This window comes from Chelmon rostratus, chromosome 7, assembly GCF_017976325.1.
Source record: "Chelmon rostratus isolate fCheRos1 chromosome 7, fCheRos1.pri, whole genome shotgun sequence".
NCBI classification, from domain to species: Eukaryota; Metazoa; Chordata; class Actinopteri; order Chaetodontiformes; family Chaetodontidae; genus Chelmon; species Chelmon rostratus.
The window spans coordinates 17,441,953-17,462,861 of NC_055664.1; the positions used below are offsets into that span (position 1 = coordinate 17,441,953).

The 20,909-nt window shown below is 43.2% G+C and overlaps 2 protein-coding genes across 3 annotated transcripts in view; one reads left to right on the forward strand and one right to left on the reverse strand.

Annotated features, from left to right (window-relative positions):
- Positions 1-1,172: 1,172 nt before the first annotated feature.
- On the forward strand, positions 1,173-5,655 carry LOC121608700 (ribonucleoside-diphosphate reductase large subunit). Its single transcript, XM_041939989.1, has 4 exons — positions 1,173-1,333; positions 2,759-4,740; positions 4,878-5,066; positions 5,166-5,655. The coding sequence occupies exons 1-4, from the start codon at positions 1,315-1,317 to the stop codon at positions 5,358-5,360; spliced, it is 2,385 nt and encodes a 794-aa protein (XP_041795923.1). The 5' UTR covers positions 1,173-1,314; the 3' UTR covers positions 5,361-5,655.
- A 446-nt stretch (positions 5,656-6,101) lies between these two features.
- Positions 6,102-20,909, reverse strand: part of sipa1l3 (signal-induced proliferation-associated 1 like 3) — a 71,436-nt gene continuing 56,628 nt past the window's right edge. For both annotated transcript variants that reach the window (XM_041939987.1, XM_041939988.1), the window contains exons 12-24: positions 20,667-20,842; positions 18,038-18,289; positions 16,543-16,725; positions 15,982-16,106; positions 14,967-15,082; positions 14,439-14,884; positions 12,081-12,311; positions 11,732-11,894; positions 11,466-11,640; positions 11,132-11,281; positions 10,256-10,382; positions 9,726-9,807; positions 6,102-9,534 (exon numbers count right to left, since the gene is read on the reverse strand). In XM_041939987.1, the coding sequence (XP_041795921.1) occupies positions 9,340-9,534; positions 9,726-9,807; positions 10,256-10,382; positions 11,132-11,281; positions 11,466-11,640; positions 11,732-11,894; positions 12,081-12,311; positions 14,439-14,884; positions 14,967-15,082; positions 15,982-16,106; positions 16,543-16,725; positions 18,038-18,289; positions 20,667-20,842 (2,421 nt within the window). In that variant the 3' untranslated portion in view covers positions 6,102-9,339. The remainder of the gene's footprint in view (positions 9,535-9,725; positions 9,808-10,255; positions 10,383-11,131; positions 11,282-11,465; positions 11,641-11,731; positions 11,895-12,080; positions 12,312-14,438; positions 14,885-14,966; positions 15,083-15,981; positions 16,107-16,542; positions 16,726-18,037; positions 18,290-20,666; positions 20,843-20,909) is intronic.

Below are 20,909 nucleotides of genomic sequence, written 5' to 3' on the forward strand. Positions count from 1 at the left end.
AAATACAACTAAATACAAAATTGAGCCGCTGCCAGCAGTGGAAAGTCACTGGGTAAACTTACTCAAGTGCTGTATTTACGGACAATTTTGTGGTACTTGTACTTTACTTGAGTGTTTCCATTTGATGGTACTTCATACATCCACCCGCTTCATTTCAGAGGCAGATAGTGTACTTTTTACCTCACTACTTATTTTGTCCATGCAGGTTTACATATAGTACAATTGTGTCAACCCCTTATTTGGCTGAGGGGCTTTGCTGGGTGCAGTTGAGTGTCTAAATAGGTTGCAGAAGTAATTTTCTGTATTTACAGCTTTAGCAAATGCTATTTTGTTCATAATCGTTTCTTTGATTACTCCCATGATTACAAATATTACAAAACAAGCAAATCAGTCCAGTATGTGAATCAGTGTACTTCACATTATGAAGTGGTCTCGGATCAGCTCATTGCAGTACAAAGGGAACAGCAACCATTTTCCTTCTGTAAACAAAAAGATGAGCTGCAATTTCTATTATACATTCAGTGTCAAACTAATTCAGTATACTATTCACCCCATGTTACCCTTACCCTCAGTTCTTGTGTCATCTGTGTAGAAGGCTAACTATCTGTATATGTCACCCAATCCCATTTCTGTCTTTCTAACAGTTGTGTTACTTATTCAACCAATAGGTATGATTAATATGTGCACAAAAGATTAGTAAAACGTTTTAAATGGACTTGTTTCCTAAACTTCCTTTTCCCTTTCACAATCACCCAAATAATTGCATCATTTTCCTCTGTATCTCTTTATTCTGACTTACATTAGTTTACAGACATGTTTGATTTGATACTTTTCCTGTGAGTGCATTTGTAAAATTAATTCCTGACATGAGGGATGCAATACAGCAAAATGAGTAAGAACATAGACTGAATACATTCCTGTGACCTGTGTGAGGGATAACTAGTAATCTTGCATCAGGTCTGAACAAAACAATGGTGTTTTATAACCTACTTTCTGTCCCGCCAGATTTTCATCCGGGAAGAAGAACGGAAGAGGAAGTCGGTATTTTAACGATTATAATTGGTCCTCAGACATGGAGGCCCACGTTTTCTCGCTGCTTATTGGTCAAAACACTTGTCCATCTCTGCCCACAGTGGTTACACCTTCCGTACAAATGCAGCGTTCGCGGGATTTCTGGGAGTTGTTCGCGCTTTCTCTTCTGAGCCTGGACGGAGTTCGTCTTCAGCCGCACATCTTGTCACCGAGAGGAAGTTGAACTTGTAGCTGGGCAGCTGCTGTTTTCTCGGGAGACGAGTAACATCCCACTTTGCCAGCATGCATGTGATAAAGCGAGGTGAGCTAACTTTCTGCTGTTTTGCATCAGGGGAAATGGCCTCTGTTAGCTTCAGTGCTATCACTGTCACTAATGTTGATGGGCCAGCATGAAATGACAGCGACTTGTGTACCTCCTCAGCCTCACTGATCAGGCGTCATATCACACAATCGAAACTCTCGCCATGCTGCAGTCGGTGAAGTAGCGTGGAACGGTTAGCTAACAGCTATCGTTAGCTAGCTACTAGCACCCTAAACTTAAGCTGGTTTCCCGTAGCAGGTAGTCAACGTGCCGTCAACGTCTTTGTCATAGTTGGCGCCAAAGTTATAAATGTCTCAGAGGACCTCAGAGGTTCTGGTTAAAGAAACGTTATCTTGCTCAGTTGTTTGCTTGGAAAATTGTGTTACAGTTGGATCAACACCGGAACAAAGTGTACTTCACAGTTTTCCCTAAAAGTCATCTATTTGATATTGACTTGATAGTGTATTTTCTAATTTAAAAACAAATGAGTTAATTAAGATCACAGTAAGGTATACTATCATAAGGGCTGTAACTATTATATAAATTGTCAATTAATATGTCGATTATTTTCTCGATTAAGTAATTAGTTGTTTGGTCTTTTAAATGTAAGAAAATGGTAAAAAATGTTGATCAATGCCAACGATGATGTCCTCAAATATCTTTTGTCCACAACCCAAAGATTTTCATCTTACTGTCATAGAGGAGTGAAAAACCCCCAGAAAATATTAACAGGCTGGGATCAGAGAATTTAGACTTAGAATTTTCCCTTTAAAAATAACTCAAACCAACTAATTAATTAGCATAGTTGGAGAGTAATTTAGTAGTTTACAATTAATTGTTGCTCATTAATCATTGCAACTCCAAAGATCATGTATTAATAGCAGCGGTGGAGTATAACTACGTACATTTACTCAGGTACTGTACTTAAGTACAGCTCTGACGTATGTGTACGTGTAGTATTAACATTGTCACTTCATTTTGGAGGCAAATATTGTATTTTTTACTCCACTTTATGTTTATTAGATAATTACCAGTTACTTTGCAAATTTAGATTAGTACAAATCGAAATCAACTAATAGAGATGTCATTAAAATTAAGCTACAGTATAGAAGGTCATTAAAATCAGCTCCACCTTCGCCAGCTGCAACATAAAAGTGATCTACACATAAATGCATCAATGAGTATAATCCAGTAATGTATCTGTATCTGATTCTGGACTGGATCAGTCTGCAACATGACTTTACTTTATTTACTTTAGTTCCTATAAGTATATTATTATGCTAATAATTGTATCCTTTCATTTATAATTTTGAATGCAGCATATTTACTTTTAAGAGTATTTTTTTCACTGTAGCATTGCTGCTTTTACTCAAGTAAGCGTTGATTGATTTAACTAAGAAGTGTTCTTATTTGTTTATGTTTCAGATGGACGCCAAGAGCGCGTCATGTTCGATAAAATCACCTCTCGCATCCAGAAGCTGTGCTATGGACTGAACTCTGACTTTGTGGATCCAGCCCAGATTACCATGAAGGTGATCCAGGGTTTGTACAGCGGAGTCACCACCGTGGAGCTCGACACACTGGCTGCAGAGATCGCAGCCACTCTCACAACTAAACACCCCGACTATGCCATCCTCGCTGCGCGCATCGCTGTGTCAAACCTTCACAAAGAGACGAAGAAGGTGTTCAGCGATGTGATGGAGGATCTGTACAACTACATCAACCCCTTAAATAAACGTCACTCTCCCATGATCTCCAAGGAGACGCTCAACATTGTTCTGGAGAACAAAGACCGCCTCAACTCTGCCATAATTTACGACCGTGATTTCTCTTACAACTTCTTTGGCTTCAAGACTCTGGAGCGGTCCTACCTGTTGAAGATAAATGGCAAAGTGGCCGAGCGACCGCAGCACATGCTCATGAGAGTATCTGTAGGAATCCACACAACAGATATCGATGCAGCCATTGAAACCTACAACCTGCTGTCAGAGAAGTGGTTCACCCACGCCTCCCCTACACTCTTCAACGCAGGGACCAACAGGCCACAGCTGTCCAGCTGCTTCCTGCTCGCCATGAAAGACGACAGCATCGAAGGTATTTATGACACGTTGAAGCAATGTGCGCTCATCTCCAAGTCAGCTGGAGGAATTGGTGTGGCGGTCAGCTGCATCAGATCAACAGGGAGCTACATCGCCGGCACCAACGGCAACTCCAACGGGCTTGTCCCCATGCTGAGAGTATACAACAACACGGCACGTTATGTCGACCAGGGTGGCAACAAGAGACCCGGAGCCTTTGCCATGTACCTGGAGCCCTGGCACTTTGATGTGTTTGACTTCCTGGAGCTGAAGAAGAACACAGGAAAGGAGGAGCAGAGGGCCAGAGACCTTTTCTATGCCCTGTGGATCCCCGACCTGTTCATGAAAAGAGTGGAGAGCAACCAAGACTGGTCTCTAATGTGTCCAAACGAGTGCCCTGGGCTGGATGAGTGCTGGGGGGAGGAGTTTGAGAAGCTCTACACCACATATGAGAAGGAAGGGAGGGTCAAGCGTGTGGTCAAGGCTCAGCAGCTGTGGCACGCCATTATCGAGTCCCAGACAGAAACTGGGACACCATACATGCTGTACAAAGACGCCTGCAACAGGAAGAGCAACCACCAGAATCTGGGCACCATCAAAAGCAGCAACCTCTGTACAGAAATTGTTGAATACACCAGTGATGACGAGGTCGCGGTTTGTAATCTGGCCTCCATTGCGCTCAACATGTACGTCACCCCGGAGCGGACTTTTGACTTTAAGAAACTAGCATACGTGACTAAAGTAATCGTCAAAAACTTGAACAAGATCATTGAGATTAACTTCTATCCAGTGCCTGAAGCAGAGAAGTCCAACAAGCGCCACAGGCCAATAGGAATCGGTGTCCAGGGTTTGGCAGATGCCTTCATCCTCATGCGTTATCCGTTTGAAAGCCCAGAGGCTCAGCTGCTGAACACTCACATCTTTGAGACCATCTACTACGCTGCCCTGGAGGCGAGCTGCGAGCTGGCCGCTGAGCTGGGCCCCTATGAGACGTACGAAGGCTCTCCGGTCAGCAAGGGCATCCTGCAGTACGACATGTGGGAGAAGATGCCCACCGACCTGCTGGACTGGAAGCTGCTGAAAGAGAAGATCGCCAAGCACGGCGTGAGGAACAGTCTGCTGGTGGCCCCGATGCCCACAGCCTCCACCGCCCAGATCCTGGGCAACAACGAGTCTATCGAAGCCTACACCAGCAACATCTACACCCGCAGGGTCCTCTCTGGAGAGTTTCAGATCGTGAATCCTCATCTGCTCAAAGACCTGACGGAGAGGGGGCTGTGGAGCGAGGAGATGAAGAACCAGCTAATTGCTCACAACGGGTCCATTCAGGTAATCCAACTACATATGGCAGTAAATGATGGAGCTGTTGACTGTTGGTTGATAAAACAAGACATCTGAAGACGTCCTTCTGATTTCCTGTTTCTGTGCTGCAAGTCATTTCTAACTTCTTTTGTTTGTTTCAACAGGACATTGAAGGAATTCCAGACGACCTGAAGCAGCTGTATAAAACCGTGTGGGAAATCTCCCAGAAGACCGTACTGAAGATGGCCGCCGACCGCGGTGCCTTCATTGACCAGAGCCAGTCCCTGAACATCCACATCGCAGAGCCGAACTACGGCAAACTGACCAGCATGCACTTCTATGGCTGGAAACAAGTAAGTGAGGAGCGGAGGATGAATCAGATCAGGAGCATAAAGAACGTGAGCTGATGATGATGAACATGTGTTAAATTGACTTCTCCACCTTCAACACAGGGTCTGAAGACAGGAATGTACTACCTGAGGACGAAGCCTGCTGCTAACCCCATCCAGTTCACCCTGAACAAGGAGAAGCTGAAGGAGACGCAGGAGCCGGTCAAGGCCTCAGAGGAGGAGACCAAAGAGCGCAACATTGCTGCCATGGTGTGTTCTCTAGAGAACCGAGATGAGTGCCTCATGTGCGGATCGTAAACATGTCCTCTATCCACTCTCTGCTTACTCTCTTCCCTGGGGAGGCTTCATCTCAAAGCTTTGGGTGAAGTGTCTGATGTTTGTAGAAGCACGTCTGTCACAATACAAAAACTTCTTGGGTGCACTGTCCGGAGCTTGTCCAAATGTATAGAATTAATTTTATTAAAAATACGTTTTCTGTCTACTCACTTATGTCAATGCAAGTACTTACAACAAATGTATTTTGTTTGAAATGAAAAAGTTTTGTTAAAGAAAATAAAAGGTTTTACATGCAAGTTTAATCGCATTTGTGTAAGCTGTTAATTGTAAACTAGTTATGTGTAATGTTTTTATTATCAGTTAAAGCAGGTGACAGTTGAACCATTCATTGATATGACACATCAAACATGATGAACCCGAAGCTCTGTGTGGACAAAACAGGAAGCAGGACAGGATGTTTTGTGCATTAACGTTAACTAAAAATGAAAAACTGCCATCACAATATCCTACTGAGATGTAGTTAAATGTTTTGGCCAACCAAAAGTCCTAAACTCTTGTTGTGTATGACAAAAAAATCAAGGCACCAAAATCATAAGAACCTGAACAACTAATTTCACATTTTCTTTCTTGAAAAATGACTGAAGAACGATTACGATAATTTAACAGTTGTAGCCCCAGTTTCATGCCGCTTATGTCCCTTCAGAGGGATGAAGGAAAAATAAATGATCTAACATTTCAAAAACAATGAAAATCAGACAAGGCTCTGATTCTTACTTTTAATATATTTTTTATAAAATAATGAAAACATAATTTACACTTTTAAATGTACAAGTTATTATTACAACCCAAAGAAAACATTGTGTCTATGCATCGCGTACCCCTGCCACATGCAGAAAGCACCGATGCACAAAGAGGAAAGATGACGCCAGAAAATAGAAAACAATGAGGAATCAGTTTTGTACACAGATCAGAAGTAAAACAGCATACACAAATAAAAACACAGTACCCTCTCATCTTCACTACTGTCTGCAACAGTGGGAATGTGTTAAAAAATAAATTATCAAAATATTTAACATCTAAAAAAACAAACCTAGTTATACAATATTACCATTAACCATAATGCATTATTATTTTGTTCAACAGGGATCATTGTATATGCTATAAATAGCTTACAATTATACATAACATGAGCAAAATGTATATAAAAAGAAAGAAACACTGCCCCTTTTACATAAGCAAACTAATGAGACTTGCGGATACTTAAATCACAGCTACACCTGCGAAGCTGCATGATGGATTTCCTAAAGCAGGAATAACGGGAGTGTCACTCTGAGGCTGAACTAAGTGTCCAAACGTGGAACCAGAATAGAAGGAGAACATGACTATACTTTGTTTATGGTGACTGGTAAAGGTAGCATTTCTGAACCCAAACAAAAAGCCCCAAATAAGCTTAGTTACAAACAGTAGTAGTATCAAAGTTTCAGCCTCACTGAAAGTGTAGAACTGGCTGCAGAGGAGTAAAGGAGGTGGTGCCGTGAAAACAGATGCAGCCTCTTGTTTTCATGGGCTGAGGAGGAGCAGGCAGAGATGGCAGTTTTCTGTCCTGCTCAGAGTCTGACTACAACACCTGCTCCCTCTTGTGTCAGTGAAAGAAAAGTATTTCTAATAGTCGGCGTGGGCAATATGGATGTGTCATCTTATGACAAGACAAGGACATATTCAACTTATGGAAAATCAATTGAGAAACTGTTTATGTTTGTCTTTTTTATTCTAACCCAGCTAGTTCAATATTTATAAATCAAGATACTGAATCATAAAAATCCAATATTGCCATAAAGAAGACCTTCTAGTTGCTTGCTTACAGTGACCTAATATACCCAGAGGTACTTAAAGGGATAACTACAATGTTTAGAAACAGTATGGAAAACTGATGGTCGACAAGTTTATATTGTCTCAGGCTACAGTGCATCACATCGCCCACCCCAAACTGGTGGCTTAGTGTCTTTAACAGCATCTTGAGGAACCTGAGTGAGTTGGGATTGAAAATTCAACAGTTCCAGTCAGACCAGGGAAGAAGTAGTTGTTCTACAGAGCAGGAGATGATGATTTAGTACAATTTTATCAGCGATATCTCTACTGACACAGGAAGATAAGAGTCATCCTCTGCAGGGATGTCCTGTCCGTTCAGTACCAGCATCCAAAAAACACAGACAGACGCATTATTTCTGTATGAAAAATAGATATAGTAGACAATATCATTAATTAAGCAAGCTAGCAGTATAAATAGTGTCTTTTGTGTTCATTTGGGTTATCACAGAACACGGGGACAAATCCTCTCATACACACAGACTGGTTCTGATATGAAGGAGCTTCAGTGTTGTCGAGTGAGTTTCATGTACAGTTAATGCTTTCTCTATAAGCACACATTACTGGTGACAGCTTAATTTTCATTAGTACGCAAAGACGCGATTAGAAGAGGAGGATGGCATTTTGGAAATTACAACTCACGTTCAAGTGGAGAGTTGGATGAGAAGACGCGAAGCTACAGCCAACGGAGGGTTAAAATGTTTGTAGCTGCTAGCTGAAATTCCAACTCCTTCACAGAACACTAGTTGCCAGGCAACCAGCCGAGACTCCCGGAAGTTACTTAGCTTCAATAGTCAAAAGTCAGCAGTTGAGTCCTTTTTAACACTTATCTTTTTGTAAACATTGAACAGATAAGATGTGAAGTGATATTTAGTGAGCTTTTGGGGTGCTGGTAGGCGACACTTCTTACCTTTGGGCACAGCACCAGGTTAACTGCCTCCAGTCTTCATGCTAAGCTAATAACTGTTTGCTGGCTGTAGCTTCACAGTTAGTGGAAATACGTGCGAGTGGTGTCAAATCTCTCATCTAAATCTCCTCCATAAAGTAATTCAAAATTATTTCTCAAAATGTCAAACTGCTTCTTTAAATATAAAGAAAAAAAAGATCATTTCAAATATGTACTGTGACAACGTCTCAAGGTTAAAATAATTATCCAGTACATTTAGATCTGAGATGATACGGCACTGCTGGAAACAGTGTAAAAATAAATGGAAAACACTGCACTACATTAGAGATATGATACTATTTTATCACTGAGCTTTATGACATTTACACTCGCTCAACATGCTGATGGCTTGTTTCACATCGAAGGGCCACAGTTCATCCATGTAAACGGAAAGAAAACTATTGTGGCCTGCAAGTTTCATATTACAGTAAACTAGTTTGTTCATCACTCAGACGCCCAATAACAGACCACCACGTTCAACCTCTATCTCACACACTCACACCAAAGGGTAATAAAATGCATTTCGCCTTGGGCACAAACATTGTGCCATAATGCTTCTGAGTATTCGCTGTACCATCAGTTACACACACACGCACACACACCTCTTTAGTACAACTGTTATACAATATCAGTACAGTATAGATAATATTGATACATGAGAATTGTACCACACAGGCCTCTATCTACAGTACCTTGTCTGTAGAGCCGCCATTACTTCTAGTGCATTCTGGGAGATGCAGTCTGTAATGAGTCTTTTTTTGGCTGATTCGCTGCAGGAACAGTATTAGGCCTCTCCAGGTGATGTAGTGTTCTCTAAAACAGTCAGGTTCTCCTCTCCTACTCACTCCTCTGGCATAGTAGCATATGTATTTATATATAAGACAAGTATATAAGACTTTTTGACTTCAGTTTACAAAAATAAACAGGCTCAGACAATAGAGAGGGAGGGTCTCTGCTCTGTCTGTGCACAGGCTTGGTGAGACTTTTTGGGAGTGTTGCATTTTAAAAATCAAGATCATCTTTTTCTCTACGGTTTAAGGCAGTCCAGTGGAAGCTGAGTGAAGGGACATTATTGTGACCTCTGCCACTCCTGTGTGTGCAAGGAATTATGGGTACTGAAACTGTATTTCTCTCACAGTCGCCCTCCCTCTGTGGCCTGAATCTCGCTCCCTTCTTCTTCTGCAGGTGTCACTCCCTCTTCGAGTCAGTTTCGTGTGTAAAGGAGTGAGCCTCATGGTCACTCTCCGTCTTGTCGAGGTTAGTAAAAAGCCTGCTGAACTTGCGCAGCTGCTCGCTGGCTGTCATGCTCTCCTCCTGCAAGCGCTGGTTATTCTCTCTCAGGTTGGCCATCTCTGCAAGCAGAACAACTTTATCCTGCTTCTCCTGGTGAGAAAGAGAAGAAGAAGAAGAGAAATTATAATTTTTCAGTTAACTGGACATGTACATGTGTGTTCATGAGACAGCAAAAGTATAAAAACAAAGGAACATGGCCATATGCAACATTACTATCATGTTCTGGACTAAAATGTGGCCAAAGACACAAAGGCACTAATGTGAAAAAAAATAATTCTCACTCTCTCCAGATCATTGTTCAGCTGCTTTAACATCACTTCCAGCTGGAAGAGCCGACCGGACAGATCGTTGGGCACCTCGTCACTGTAAACAAACACAGCACACGTTACTCTAGACAGACATACACACTCACTGCTGTACGGGTTATGTTGGTGGTTAGGGAGGACAGGTTTTTGGTGCTTGTGTGTGCATGTTCATTCCTGTGTAAGACTGCTAGAACTGAAGCATGAATCAGTAATATTGTACTCTTGCTGCTCACTGGTAGAAGAAATAAACACACTTTCTGGAAACAAAGAAACAGTACTAAAACTCAACCAAATGTTTACTACAGAGAAATCACTGAGAAGTAAACAACCTGGGGAGTCAGTTCTGCAAATTACCACAAGGTGGCAGCAGTGACAAAGTTAACTACAGGACTGCAGGCCAACAAAACATAAATATTCAGAAGAGTTGCTTTCCTACAGTGCTCTGGCTGCACTACTTTCCAACAAATGCTGTTTGTTTTGTCTGTGTAACAGTGAGGCAGACCTACCCACTAAAGGTCGGTGTGGTCCGAGGTGTCTGAGGAGTGTGAAACTGGACTGGACTGACCACTGGTCTCATGTCTGGACCTCCAACCTGTGGCTCCGTCAGCGAGAAGAGGGAAACTGCTCTTTGTGCTGCAACAGAGACACATAATCGTACTTTCTGAAAGCCGCCTGAAAGAGTATTTATACCCAAGTGTCCCTTAGGATACAGGACACAATCACACCTCAGCACAGGGGGCACTGGCAGGTTATGGATCAAGTGTTGGCTTGAGTCTAGTCTGTTTGTCTCTGCTGTGATTGTCTTTGCATTTGCGGGGGACACAAGGGACGGGAGAGAGACCCAGAAAAGAAACAGTGGCTGGGAAGCAGAGCAGGTAACCGTGTTCTTTCCCAGGAGTGTCGTGTGACAGAAGAGAGCCAAGACATGGTAAAACTGATCCACCCCCAATATGCTGACAATATGTCTCACATCCACCAGGGATTTAAGATTTTACGCTGGTTGATTATATTTAATGAAGCCCACTTTTGTTATTAACTGTTGCAAATTCTTTGTTAAAACATCTAAGTGATATTTTTGGGAGTTTTGTAAGATTTGTTTAGCATTAAATTGACCAGTTACACCATGCATAAATCTGATAAAGAATGTAGTTAATAAAAGCAGTTGTGAATTCTTAAACTTTTTGCATGACTTTCAACAGACTATAACAGAATCCAAACATACACACCAAACAACATACATCCAAACCAGCACCAACCTGTCAAAGCACAGGTGCTACTACAAGAATTTTGGTCAATAGAAAAATCCACAAAACCCCACATATCACATTTAGACTCCGACACTAAGTTGAACAAACCTAGTCCTGAAGTGTTTCCATCCTCACCTTCATAGGCTTTAGCGGCGTTGACCAGGCTGGACCACTCCAGTCCACAGGCTGTGTCAGGAAGAGGCATCAGCCCGGGATCGAGCCTCCTTAGCGGGGGAACTTTGTCTCGAACTTCTGTGAGAGACAGCTCCGAGGCAGACAGAGGCACTGAGGGGCAGAAGAGGACAACGGCTGCAGTGAGTAAACAAACCAAACAAACACATGCATTGTGAGGTTGCAGAAGCTACAAATGCAACAAGCAGTTTCAATCAGAACAGGGATGCACTGTTGTTCAAGTTTTGTCCGCCTACCTGAAAACGAAATCACTGCAGTGGTTGCAGTTTAAACTCACCCTTCTTGCCCTGAATGTGGTTGGAGGAGACGGCGTGTCTGCGCGTGGGCAGCGTGCAGGTGAACAGTCCGTCAGTGGGGGTCGTCTGGTTCTCAGAGTTGGCGAAGCTGGCCTCTCTGCGCCCGCTGCACAGTGACTCATCTGAGAAGGTGCGCTGCAGCGTTCGCCTGGGAGACTACAGGAGAGAAGTGATGTGGATCAGAGCTGTGTGTGCTGTTGACTGAAGCCAGATATAAATGGTTTGGAAGTGTTAGTGTGTTCCTCACTGGATCTCTCTGTGGCGTCTCTCCTGGGTTGTCCATGATAATCAGTTTCTTTAGGTCGTCTTCGATGGTGCTTTTGTACGTCCGTCGTGGTGAGCGCAGGTCCCTCAGTGATGCTCGGAGCCGAGGTTGTCCAAACACGTTCTTTGAATTCGTATCCACCTGCCTGGAGACAGAAGGCATTCGCACCAAAAACATTAAACATTAAGGTCATAGTAATTTCCTGCTGTCTTTTGTGTGCTCAGTAAACTCATTGTATTTAAACATGTGTGATGTTCCAGGAACAGAGTGGAAGCTGTTGGGATCATCTGAAGCTCTTCAGATGATCCCAGATCACAGATCACTAACTTACTTCTTGCTGCTGCTGCTGTCAGAGCCAGATGTTGTGGTTGCATTTGAAGGTGATGGGCTGGTCTCTTCTGTCTGCCAGGCCATTTGTCTGCTCTTTCCATACAAGGCCTTGGGTGCAGAGCTGGACAGAGGGATGGAGCTCAACTGAGCTGAAGTGGGTGTTGTTGTGGCGGCTCGGACAGGCCGAGCTTTCTCAGCTGTCGGAGTCTTGTAACCCTGCGGTGTGTAGGCCCTGAGAGGATGGACAAGACACGCACATGCTGTCTTAAACACACTTGATGGGATTTCACTTGCTAACACTGAGCAGGTGGTAACGGTCCAGCTATTTGAGTCAGTGTTGGACCGATATCCAATATCAATATTGGATCTCTGCATCCATGTTAAAGTGGAAACAGACCACTTTTCACATTAGCGTTTCCAAATGGTATCACTGTTGCAGCCGCTATCGCAAAGAGGATCGCTTTCTGCTTTCCCGAGGGCCCGGCAACTTCCACAAACACAAGATACACTGCATTTGTTTCCAAATTTCAGTGATGAAATCATCAACACCACTTTGGAAACAAGAGAGAAGACAGATGCATGTTCACCAAAGAGGTAAAGTGAAATTGTCATAATTTTGTATGTAGTAGAGCATAGTTTGAGTATTGCTTTGCGCAAACATCTACAGCAGAGGCTGGTGTCAAGGTGGAGTAGGAGAAAACATTACGCCAAACAGTGTGAGTTAATTCATTCATTCAGTCTATAATGGAGACATAAAAGCAGATGGAAATGGTGCCAACCGGACTGCATTGCCAGTCAGCCTTCATTTTCCTGGGAGATCGTACCCTCTGGCAAACAGAACTGCATGGTGAAAGTGAGGCTTATTCTGAATCGATCAAAACACTGTTGGTGTCATTATTCTAAAGCCAGTTCACTGTGCAATCAATATTTACTTCATAAGGATATGTTAAACCAAAAAACTCTATTGCCAGTTTAATCAGTGAGCTTTAGAGATTCTGGTACATGATTTTTTTGTAACATTTGGACAGAGCCAGGCTAGCTGTTTCCCCCCGTTTCCAGTCTTTATGCTAAGCTAAGTTAACCATTTGCAGGCTGTAGCTTCATATTCAACAGACACAGATGAGAGCGGTGTTGATCTCAACTAACTCTTGATAAGAAAGCCAGGATGTCCCAAAACATCAAATTATTCCTTTTAGAAGGAAGAAATAATAATCATGCATTATGAAATAATCATTTGACAGGTAACATCACCATAACATGGTAATAAATTATTAGAGCACAGAAGAAGCGCACATAAAAATGTTAACAGTGTCACTGTTAAAGGGAAAATCGAGTTTCTTTTACTTTCTCTATGTTGTCTTAGCACATGAGAATGATTTATTCTTGCAACATGCACTTTCCTTCCCTCCTCTTCATTGATCAGGCAGAGCAGATGGAGTATGCCATTAAAGTCCAGGTAGTGTCTGTTAGCAACAGTATCTCACATAGCAGAGACTCCTACTGACTGCTAATATGACACCACTGACAGCATAGGTAAACAGGTGAAGAATTATAAACTACAGCTGCCTTCATCCATCAAGCGGCTGAAATGTCTTTATCCACTAAACCAATTCCTCACCACTGTAAAACAAGCTAACTAACAGTTCTATAAAAACGTCCAGATGATTCAACTGACCTTTTAATCGTTTAGAAAGAACATACTGTCATCAAAACAGACACCTTACAACACTATCTGTCCAACTGTGTGCACATCACCGGTGATGAATCATCTGTGTCTTACAGCCTTCTGTTTTAATTATTCCTGTATCTATATTAAGTTGATGGTCCATCACATCCAAGGCACAGACTGCAACATCAGAGTCACTGGCACTCAGGATTTAACCACAGATTGTTTTAATCCGAAACAGAGTGGTCGAACCCTGAGTATGTTTGCGTGTTTAATGCTTCTATGCATTCATGATGTGGGGGTGACAGTGACAAGTCCACCAGCAGAAGAGATCACGTGATGATCTGTATGTTTCACAGGGATTAGGCTGCTTTAATCCTTAATGTACCCTCTAGAGATACATTTTTATGTATAATAACGTATCACACTGTTGCTTGGTGCATACATAATTGCTGCTTGGTGCATCATTCACTAAAGATTCCTCAAAACTTGTTGAGAGTCTTAAGTTATTACCGAGAACATGCATTACTCCATGAAGATGAGCAGCTTTAAAGTGCAAGATTTATGATTGTAATTCAACACTCACCGTACAGTAAAGCAGCACAGATCTTGGCTAAATCTGCCAGTAACTTAATATTAGCTTCGTAAAACATGCCATAAAAGATGCATCTCATCAGCGAGTCTGTCTCTTACCTGGGTTTGAAAGCTTCCATTTTATCAGCACTGGAGCCAGGAGGTGGGAATGTCCTCGTCCGGTATCCTTTGTGCTGATTGGCTGTGGCCGGTATGATCGGCGAAGACTCTCGTCTCCTCCCTTCTCCTCCGCCGCTGCTCCTTCCCACAGACAGCTCCTGCATGCCGCTGTAGGTGGTGAAGCAGTGCACGGGCTTGTGGGGCTGGCTGTTGGACATGTTTCCGTGGCGAGGGTTGTTGTAGTGGGTCGAGGCATCGATGCCACTGTCGTTAGATCCCCCCTTGTTGAGAAGTTCGGGGTCAGGGTCTGCTGGGTCGCTGAGGCAACCCCCACCTCCTCGCTCTCCTCCAGCTCCTCCGTCAAACCAGCGTTCGTCGCTGTGGCTGCTGGAGGCGTTACTGGACAGAGTGTTACTGCTGGAGTGGCTGGAGTACTGAGTCTCGCCCTGCAGAGAACAAGAGGGCAACATTCAGACAGACTCAGAGGTGGCAGATGAACAAGTGAGACGGGGTGATGATGAGTCTGACCTTCGAGTGTCTGTTTGGAGAGTCTTTCCCCGGGACATCCTGCCTGGGTAGCCTCCTCTGCCCCCCTCCTCCACCCGGTCCCCGAGACGATGACGCTGGGACGTGCCAGAGGGGTTCTAGACAGAAAACACACACAGACACTCACAGGATTAAAGCAAATTACACTGAACCTCCATGGCTGGCAAAGAGGATTAAATACTTATAGCACATTTTAACACTGACCTCCACCCACCCACCAACGCACAAAGTCACACTCCGTTATCTCTACTGTGGGTTTGTACAGTTTTTACAAGTAATATTCAAGCACCTTTCAAGCACTTTCAAGATATCTCAGCCAAAATTTTCCAGACTCTCAAAGTCTTTGCCATGTCATCTAAATTGTTACTATAAATCCCATTGCAATTAAAAGCTCACAGAACTCCTTTATACCCACAGCAATCAATATATATTGTCACTTTATTTATTCAACCAGCTGTTCATACCGACTCTTATCATATGTTCTGATCATGATTGTTAAATGCTTGCTAATTTCAAAACAAACAAATCTGATGATGGAATGGGTTCATCTCAGATGTGAAAAGATGGTTTTCTTAAGTGATTGCATCAATGAAACACCAGATTATGGTGAAAATCAAGCACTTTTCAAAGAGGATGTTTTAAAGGGCATTATTAACCATGAAAACATAACAATTACATTGAAGCATTTTCTAAACTTTCAAGACTTTGTACAAACCCAGTCTACTGTGCAGCACACACAGCCTGAAATACAGAGACACAGTGCAGCATTATCAGTCAGCCGGAGTCATGTTTGTGGCCACCTGATGAATGAAAGTCTAGTGATAGTTCTGTTTTGGTCTGTGAGAGAAATATCTGGCTCTTTGGCGGCTAAATGCTCCACTAAGTTCACCCCATAGCCGCTAACTGTGTCTTTGTCTCTGTCTAAGAAAAATGATTATAACAGCTTTAAAGCAATGCAGCAAACATACAACTTCACAGTTTTTTGAAGGTGGTGTACCTGTTTTGCAGCGCTCCATGGTGCTGTCCTGACTTGTGAAGCCTGAGGAAGACTCTCCACTGGAGGTGATGTCCACGCTGAGGTGGGGCTCATACGGCAGCAGGGGGCGCTGTCCTGTTCCATATCTACATAGATCACAGGAGGAGGGAGGGCATTTGATGAACACATTCATGCCATTGTCAGTTATACATTAAGTAAGACAGAGAGACACAAAAGAAACAAAAGCAAGCCTTAAAAATGTTTGGATTTGACTGAGAAGAAGAGGCTTTCAGTTTCTGTCTTGCATCCTGATGGCAGTTGAATGAAACACATTTTTCTGGTTGGGCGAGATGTTATCAACCTCCACACTGTGAGGAAGAGCCACCCACACAACAGATCCTTCCTCTAGGCGACACTGTGTTCATACATGTCTAACTTCAGACCTCAACATGCCATGTTAGTCAGCCTTATCTTGTGTACAGATATAATCCGAATCCAGCACACACAGCAGTTGTTCTGAGTAACATCGCACATGTTTTAATCGAGATCAAAGGAGTGACGGAGGGGAGCTCGGACACACACCTGTCAGGTGTGGGTTTGTAGCGTACGAAGGGGCCTGGTGTGATTCCAGGTGGCCCCATGGTGGCGAGGCTGACCAGGCCTGAGGAGGGCGAGGAGAAGCTGGCTGAGGGGTTTCTGTAGGGCAGCACCCTGTCGCCTCCTGCAGGAGACAGACTGTAGTGGTTCTCTGGGTAGCTTACTGGCCTGGAGGACACATAAAGAGGCTAAGGGTTAACCAAAAGATAAACAAACAGACCGCAAAGAGGTGAACCGTATGAGTAAGACTGTTACACGAACACAAGACACCATTTATCTAAATTAGTGAGAAACATGCTCGAAGAAGAGACTCAGTTGGTAGCTGCCAGGATTTGATTGCGGGTATTAACTATGGGAGTGGGCAGGGTGACACCAGCTCCGAGTCATGTGTGTGTGGTTAGCAACTGGAAACAAAGAGGGTCAAAACAAAACCAAAATATCACTGAAAACAGAGTTATGTGCATTAATTCCTTAAGAAGACTATCCTAAACAAAGTACTGTAAGGTCATACACTTATAACTTACGTACCCTTGAAATATGTAGTATTGGCAAAGGAGCATACAGTTTCTCACTTTTTAAGAGAACATCAGTTACTATCACTACAAGTTTCCATATGCATTCGATTGAAGATCGGCAGGCTTAGAAACTGTAATAAAAAGCACATGTGAGTCTGGTAGAAGATTATTTGTAATTACTTATTCATTGAAAGCTGCAACCATGAAGGTTTTCTGTACGAAAGGGCTGAAGTTAGAAATACCTTCGATTGACGGATATACACAAAGTTTATATACTGGAAAAAATCTACATATTATTGAAAACACAGCCTGATAATCAGACTTATTTCATTGCTTTTGGACAGGTAAAAGTCTCTTTGAGATTAAAATATTGTCTTAAAGGGTGACCTGGCCAAGAGGGCAGCATAAAAACAAAGAAAATCAACATGAACGACTTTCACCAACCTGTACAGCTGCATCGCTCTCATCCTCACTTGGTCTCATTGTTGTGTTGCTATTTTTCTAGCTAATCTCGCCTACAAAGCTCTGATCGGTCACTTGTTTATTCAGATGGTGGAAGCAGCGGTCAACCAGCATTACATGAGACTGAATTAAATCACTCAAATCAGTCCTGTGGGTGGTGGTTCAGAAGTGTGGAGCCAGGCTCAGGTCTGTGAATAAAAATCATCTACGGTCTAATTTTTCAGTCTGTCACGGTCCGACAGAAGGTTCTGCTGACTAAGACTCTGCACTTTAATTTTTGCACTTTTTTGTTTATGAGCTTCATTTTCATTTATGTATATATTGTGTCATTTAGAGACTTCAAATAATATTATCACCTGCAGAATCTGAGACAGGCAGATTTACTATTTGCAGAGTTTAAATACAAAGAAACTGTACCACCACTAATATTGATGCTATAAATAAGCCGATCCAGTCTCTTCTGTAATCTAATGTGACTGAATAAATCCAGCTTAGAGTCTCACCTCTTAGAGTTGAGGTGTTGGGGCTCCCTGTAGGGAACAGGCATCAGGGCCTTGTGTGAGCGAGGCAGTGGAGGAGGTGGGGGACCCATGGGGGTCCAGCGTTGTGGGTTGGGGGCACTGTGGAGCCCTGGAGGAATGGGTGGGCTGTCCCATCGCCATGTCGGGCGAGGGGAGGGTCGGTAGCCCACCGCCAGAGGCTCAGATTCATGCTTCTGCTCCATGGTCTTCATCTCATATTCCTCTGTGCAGCCCCTAAAGAGACAGAGGGAGAAAGTTGGGTAGTAAGAAGATGAGGCGGGGGGTCATCTTTCATCAACACACACACACAAACACAACACTCAACTAAAACGTTCTCATAATAGCCTCTAGCCCGATATCTTTTATGCATCATTATTATTTCATTCACACAGCCTATCACAGGAGGGCAGGAGGCATCAAATATGCATGGAGGATGTGTTCAAGACGAGACAATGTCGAGAGAGGAGGGCGACGATGAAAAAAGGTGTCAAAGTGAGGGCTGAATTTTATTGGTGGAGTAGGACTTAAAGAGAAACAAACACAACCAGCAGAGATGAGGTGTGTGTGATGTCCTGTAAAGGGCCGGTTCACTCAAATTAGGGCTGTAAGTAACAATTATTTTCAGAGGGAAATCAACTGAAGAACAGGGCCGTAATTAATTAATCAAAATACCGTCAAAATAATGATTAGGGTGAAATGTCCTGTTCTATGAATGAAGCGCTGTGGTGTCACAGAGATGCCCTGTCCTACAAATCATATTCTCCAGATGTAAAAGAACATTGCTTGTTTGGTAAAGACCCCAGCAAAGATCATATCATCAGCCTTTTTATATTTTTTTCAGTGAAAATGAAATGCAAAAATCATCCTTCCCACTAAAGCTGTGACTTGTATCGCAATCGCAATATCTTTCAAAATAATCGCAAGATTACTTTTTTTTTTTGCATATCATTCGGCCCTATTGTGGAATGTATTTTTTGATTATTGGTTGATTAATCATTTGGTCCATAAAATGTCAGAAAATAGCGAAAAATGTCACAAATGTATTATTTTATTTATCACAAGAATGTGAACATTATCACAAATATGTCAGTTGAGATCATGAATACAAGTAGAAAGCAAATGACAGTATATTTAAGAAAAGTGTAATAACACAATCACGCCATTTAGAATCAATGAACATGAACACAACACGTGGCCGGGACATCGATCGATCGAGGAATACTACTAGCTCAATCATCATCCATACAATTACATAACAGCAGTACAAACCTTAGAGAGAGCAGAGCCTACATGTGTTGACATGCAGGGTTTCTTCCGTCACACTGCTGGAGGTGACACAGCTGGAGCTCCCCAACACACACACACACACACACACACACATGGTCAAACACACCACAGCATCACACCTTTTCTGCCCTGTATCCATCCATCTTGCATGTGCACGACGGAGTCAGCGCGGCGAAGGAAAAACACTTCCAACTCTTTCTCTTTCTTTCTCTCTTCCGCCCACTTCTCTCACTCTCGGTGGTGTTGAAACACGTCGTCCTCACCGAGCGTGTCTCTGCCTCTCCAACTCAACGCGTTCTACCCTGCCTTTCTCTATCGCACTCCATCCCTCCCTCTTTTCCGTCCTTTTCATTCGCACAGGGCATGCATTTTTAATTAATCACTTCCACTCATTTATTTATTGTGGTCTCTCTTGTTTTTTTTTTCCCTGCAGACTCCAGGCCTTAATCTCATGCAATCTGCTTGCCTGGCACACAAACGAGTCACAGAGAGAGAGGAAGGGGGAGAGGGGGAGACTGAAATACAAGACTCTAATTATCAGCTGCTTCTTGAGTGTGTGTGTGTGTGTTTGTGCATGTGTGTGCGTGTCAAAGGGATTTAACTTGGTGTAATTAAACTGCCTCCAACATTAAAGAAATCTAACCACTGTGCGATCACACAGCCAACCACAATTACTGTATTTAGGAGCCATGGTTTTCAGTCAGAAACACGGGCACACACACATTCACACTGTGGTTATTTCTTCACCTCCGTAACCGTTCTGTAACACCACATCAGCGTCTCATAAGGCCTCGTTATTGTGCTCTTTCTCAAGGCCGTATGTGAAGATGAAAGGCTGGGAAAGGATGACGGCAGGGAAAAGAAATAGATTGTGGGAGGAGGGGAAACAAAACGATGGTGAGCTGAAGGAGATGACTAGATACGAAGGATGGAGGAACAAAGAATGCCAGATTTGGTTAATTCACGTTAAAACAAAGCTTCCCTCTTTTTGTCTCCATACCTCATTTTGTCCATTTCCACTCGAAACACACATCGTCCTTTCTCTGTTCGCTCGCTTCCTCTTTTCACACACTCCCACACAAAATCCTCTTGGAACATTGGAGTCTAGCCACTATCTCACCCATGCCTTTGTGTGTTTGTGTGAAGAGCGTCCTGTTCTCACTCTAGCTCACTCTTGTCCTTCCACTACTGCCTGCTAACACTCAGCGCCCGCCTGCGCCGTCAACTTACCACCCTGACATCTGTATTCACCACAGCTGTTCAAAAATGAATCACTCTCATTAGTTTAGCTTCAAAGAAATACAACATGCAGACATTAACACACCTGCGAGGCCCCCCCTCTTCGTACGGAGGAATGATGACCACTTTGACCGTGACCGACGTCCTCAGCAGGTCGATCATCTGCTCATGAGTCAGCGTCACCGCGGCCACCTTGCAGATCTCCACTAACCGGCTGCCCTGTCTCAGTCCTGCCTGCCAGGCAAAGCCGTACTCCTCCACCTGCATGAGAAAACCACATAAAACAAGGTCTTCAAACAAGCCAGTAATGTACAGCCAAGAATCTTCA

Excerpts from the sequence above, each read along its gene's own strand:
- LOC121608700 (XM_041939989.1), top strand. Across the intron at positions 4,741-4,877 it reads CTCACAACGGGTCCATTCAG|GACATTGAAGGAATTCCAGA; the intron begins GTAATCCAACTA and ends TTGTTTCAACAG. Across the intron at positions 5,067-5,165 it reads ACTTCTATGGCTGGAAACAA|GGTCTGAAGACAGGAATGTA; the intron begins GTAAGTGAGGAG and ends CCTTCAACACAG.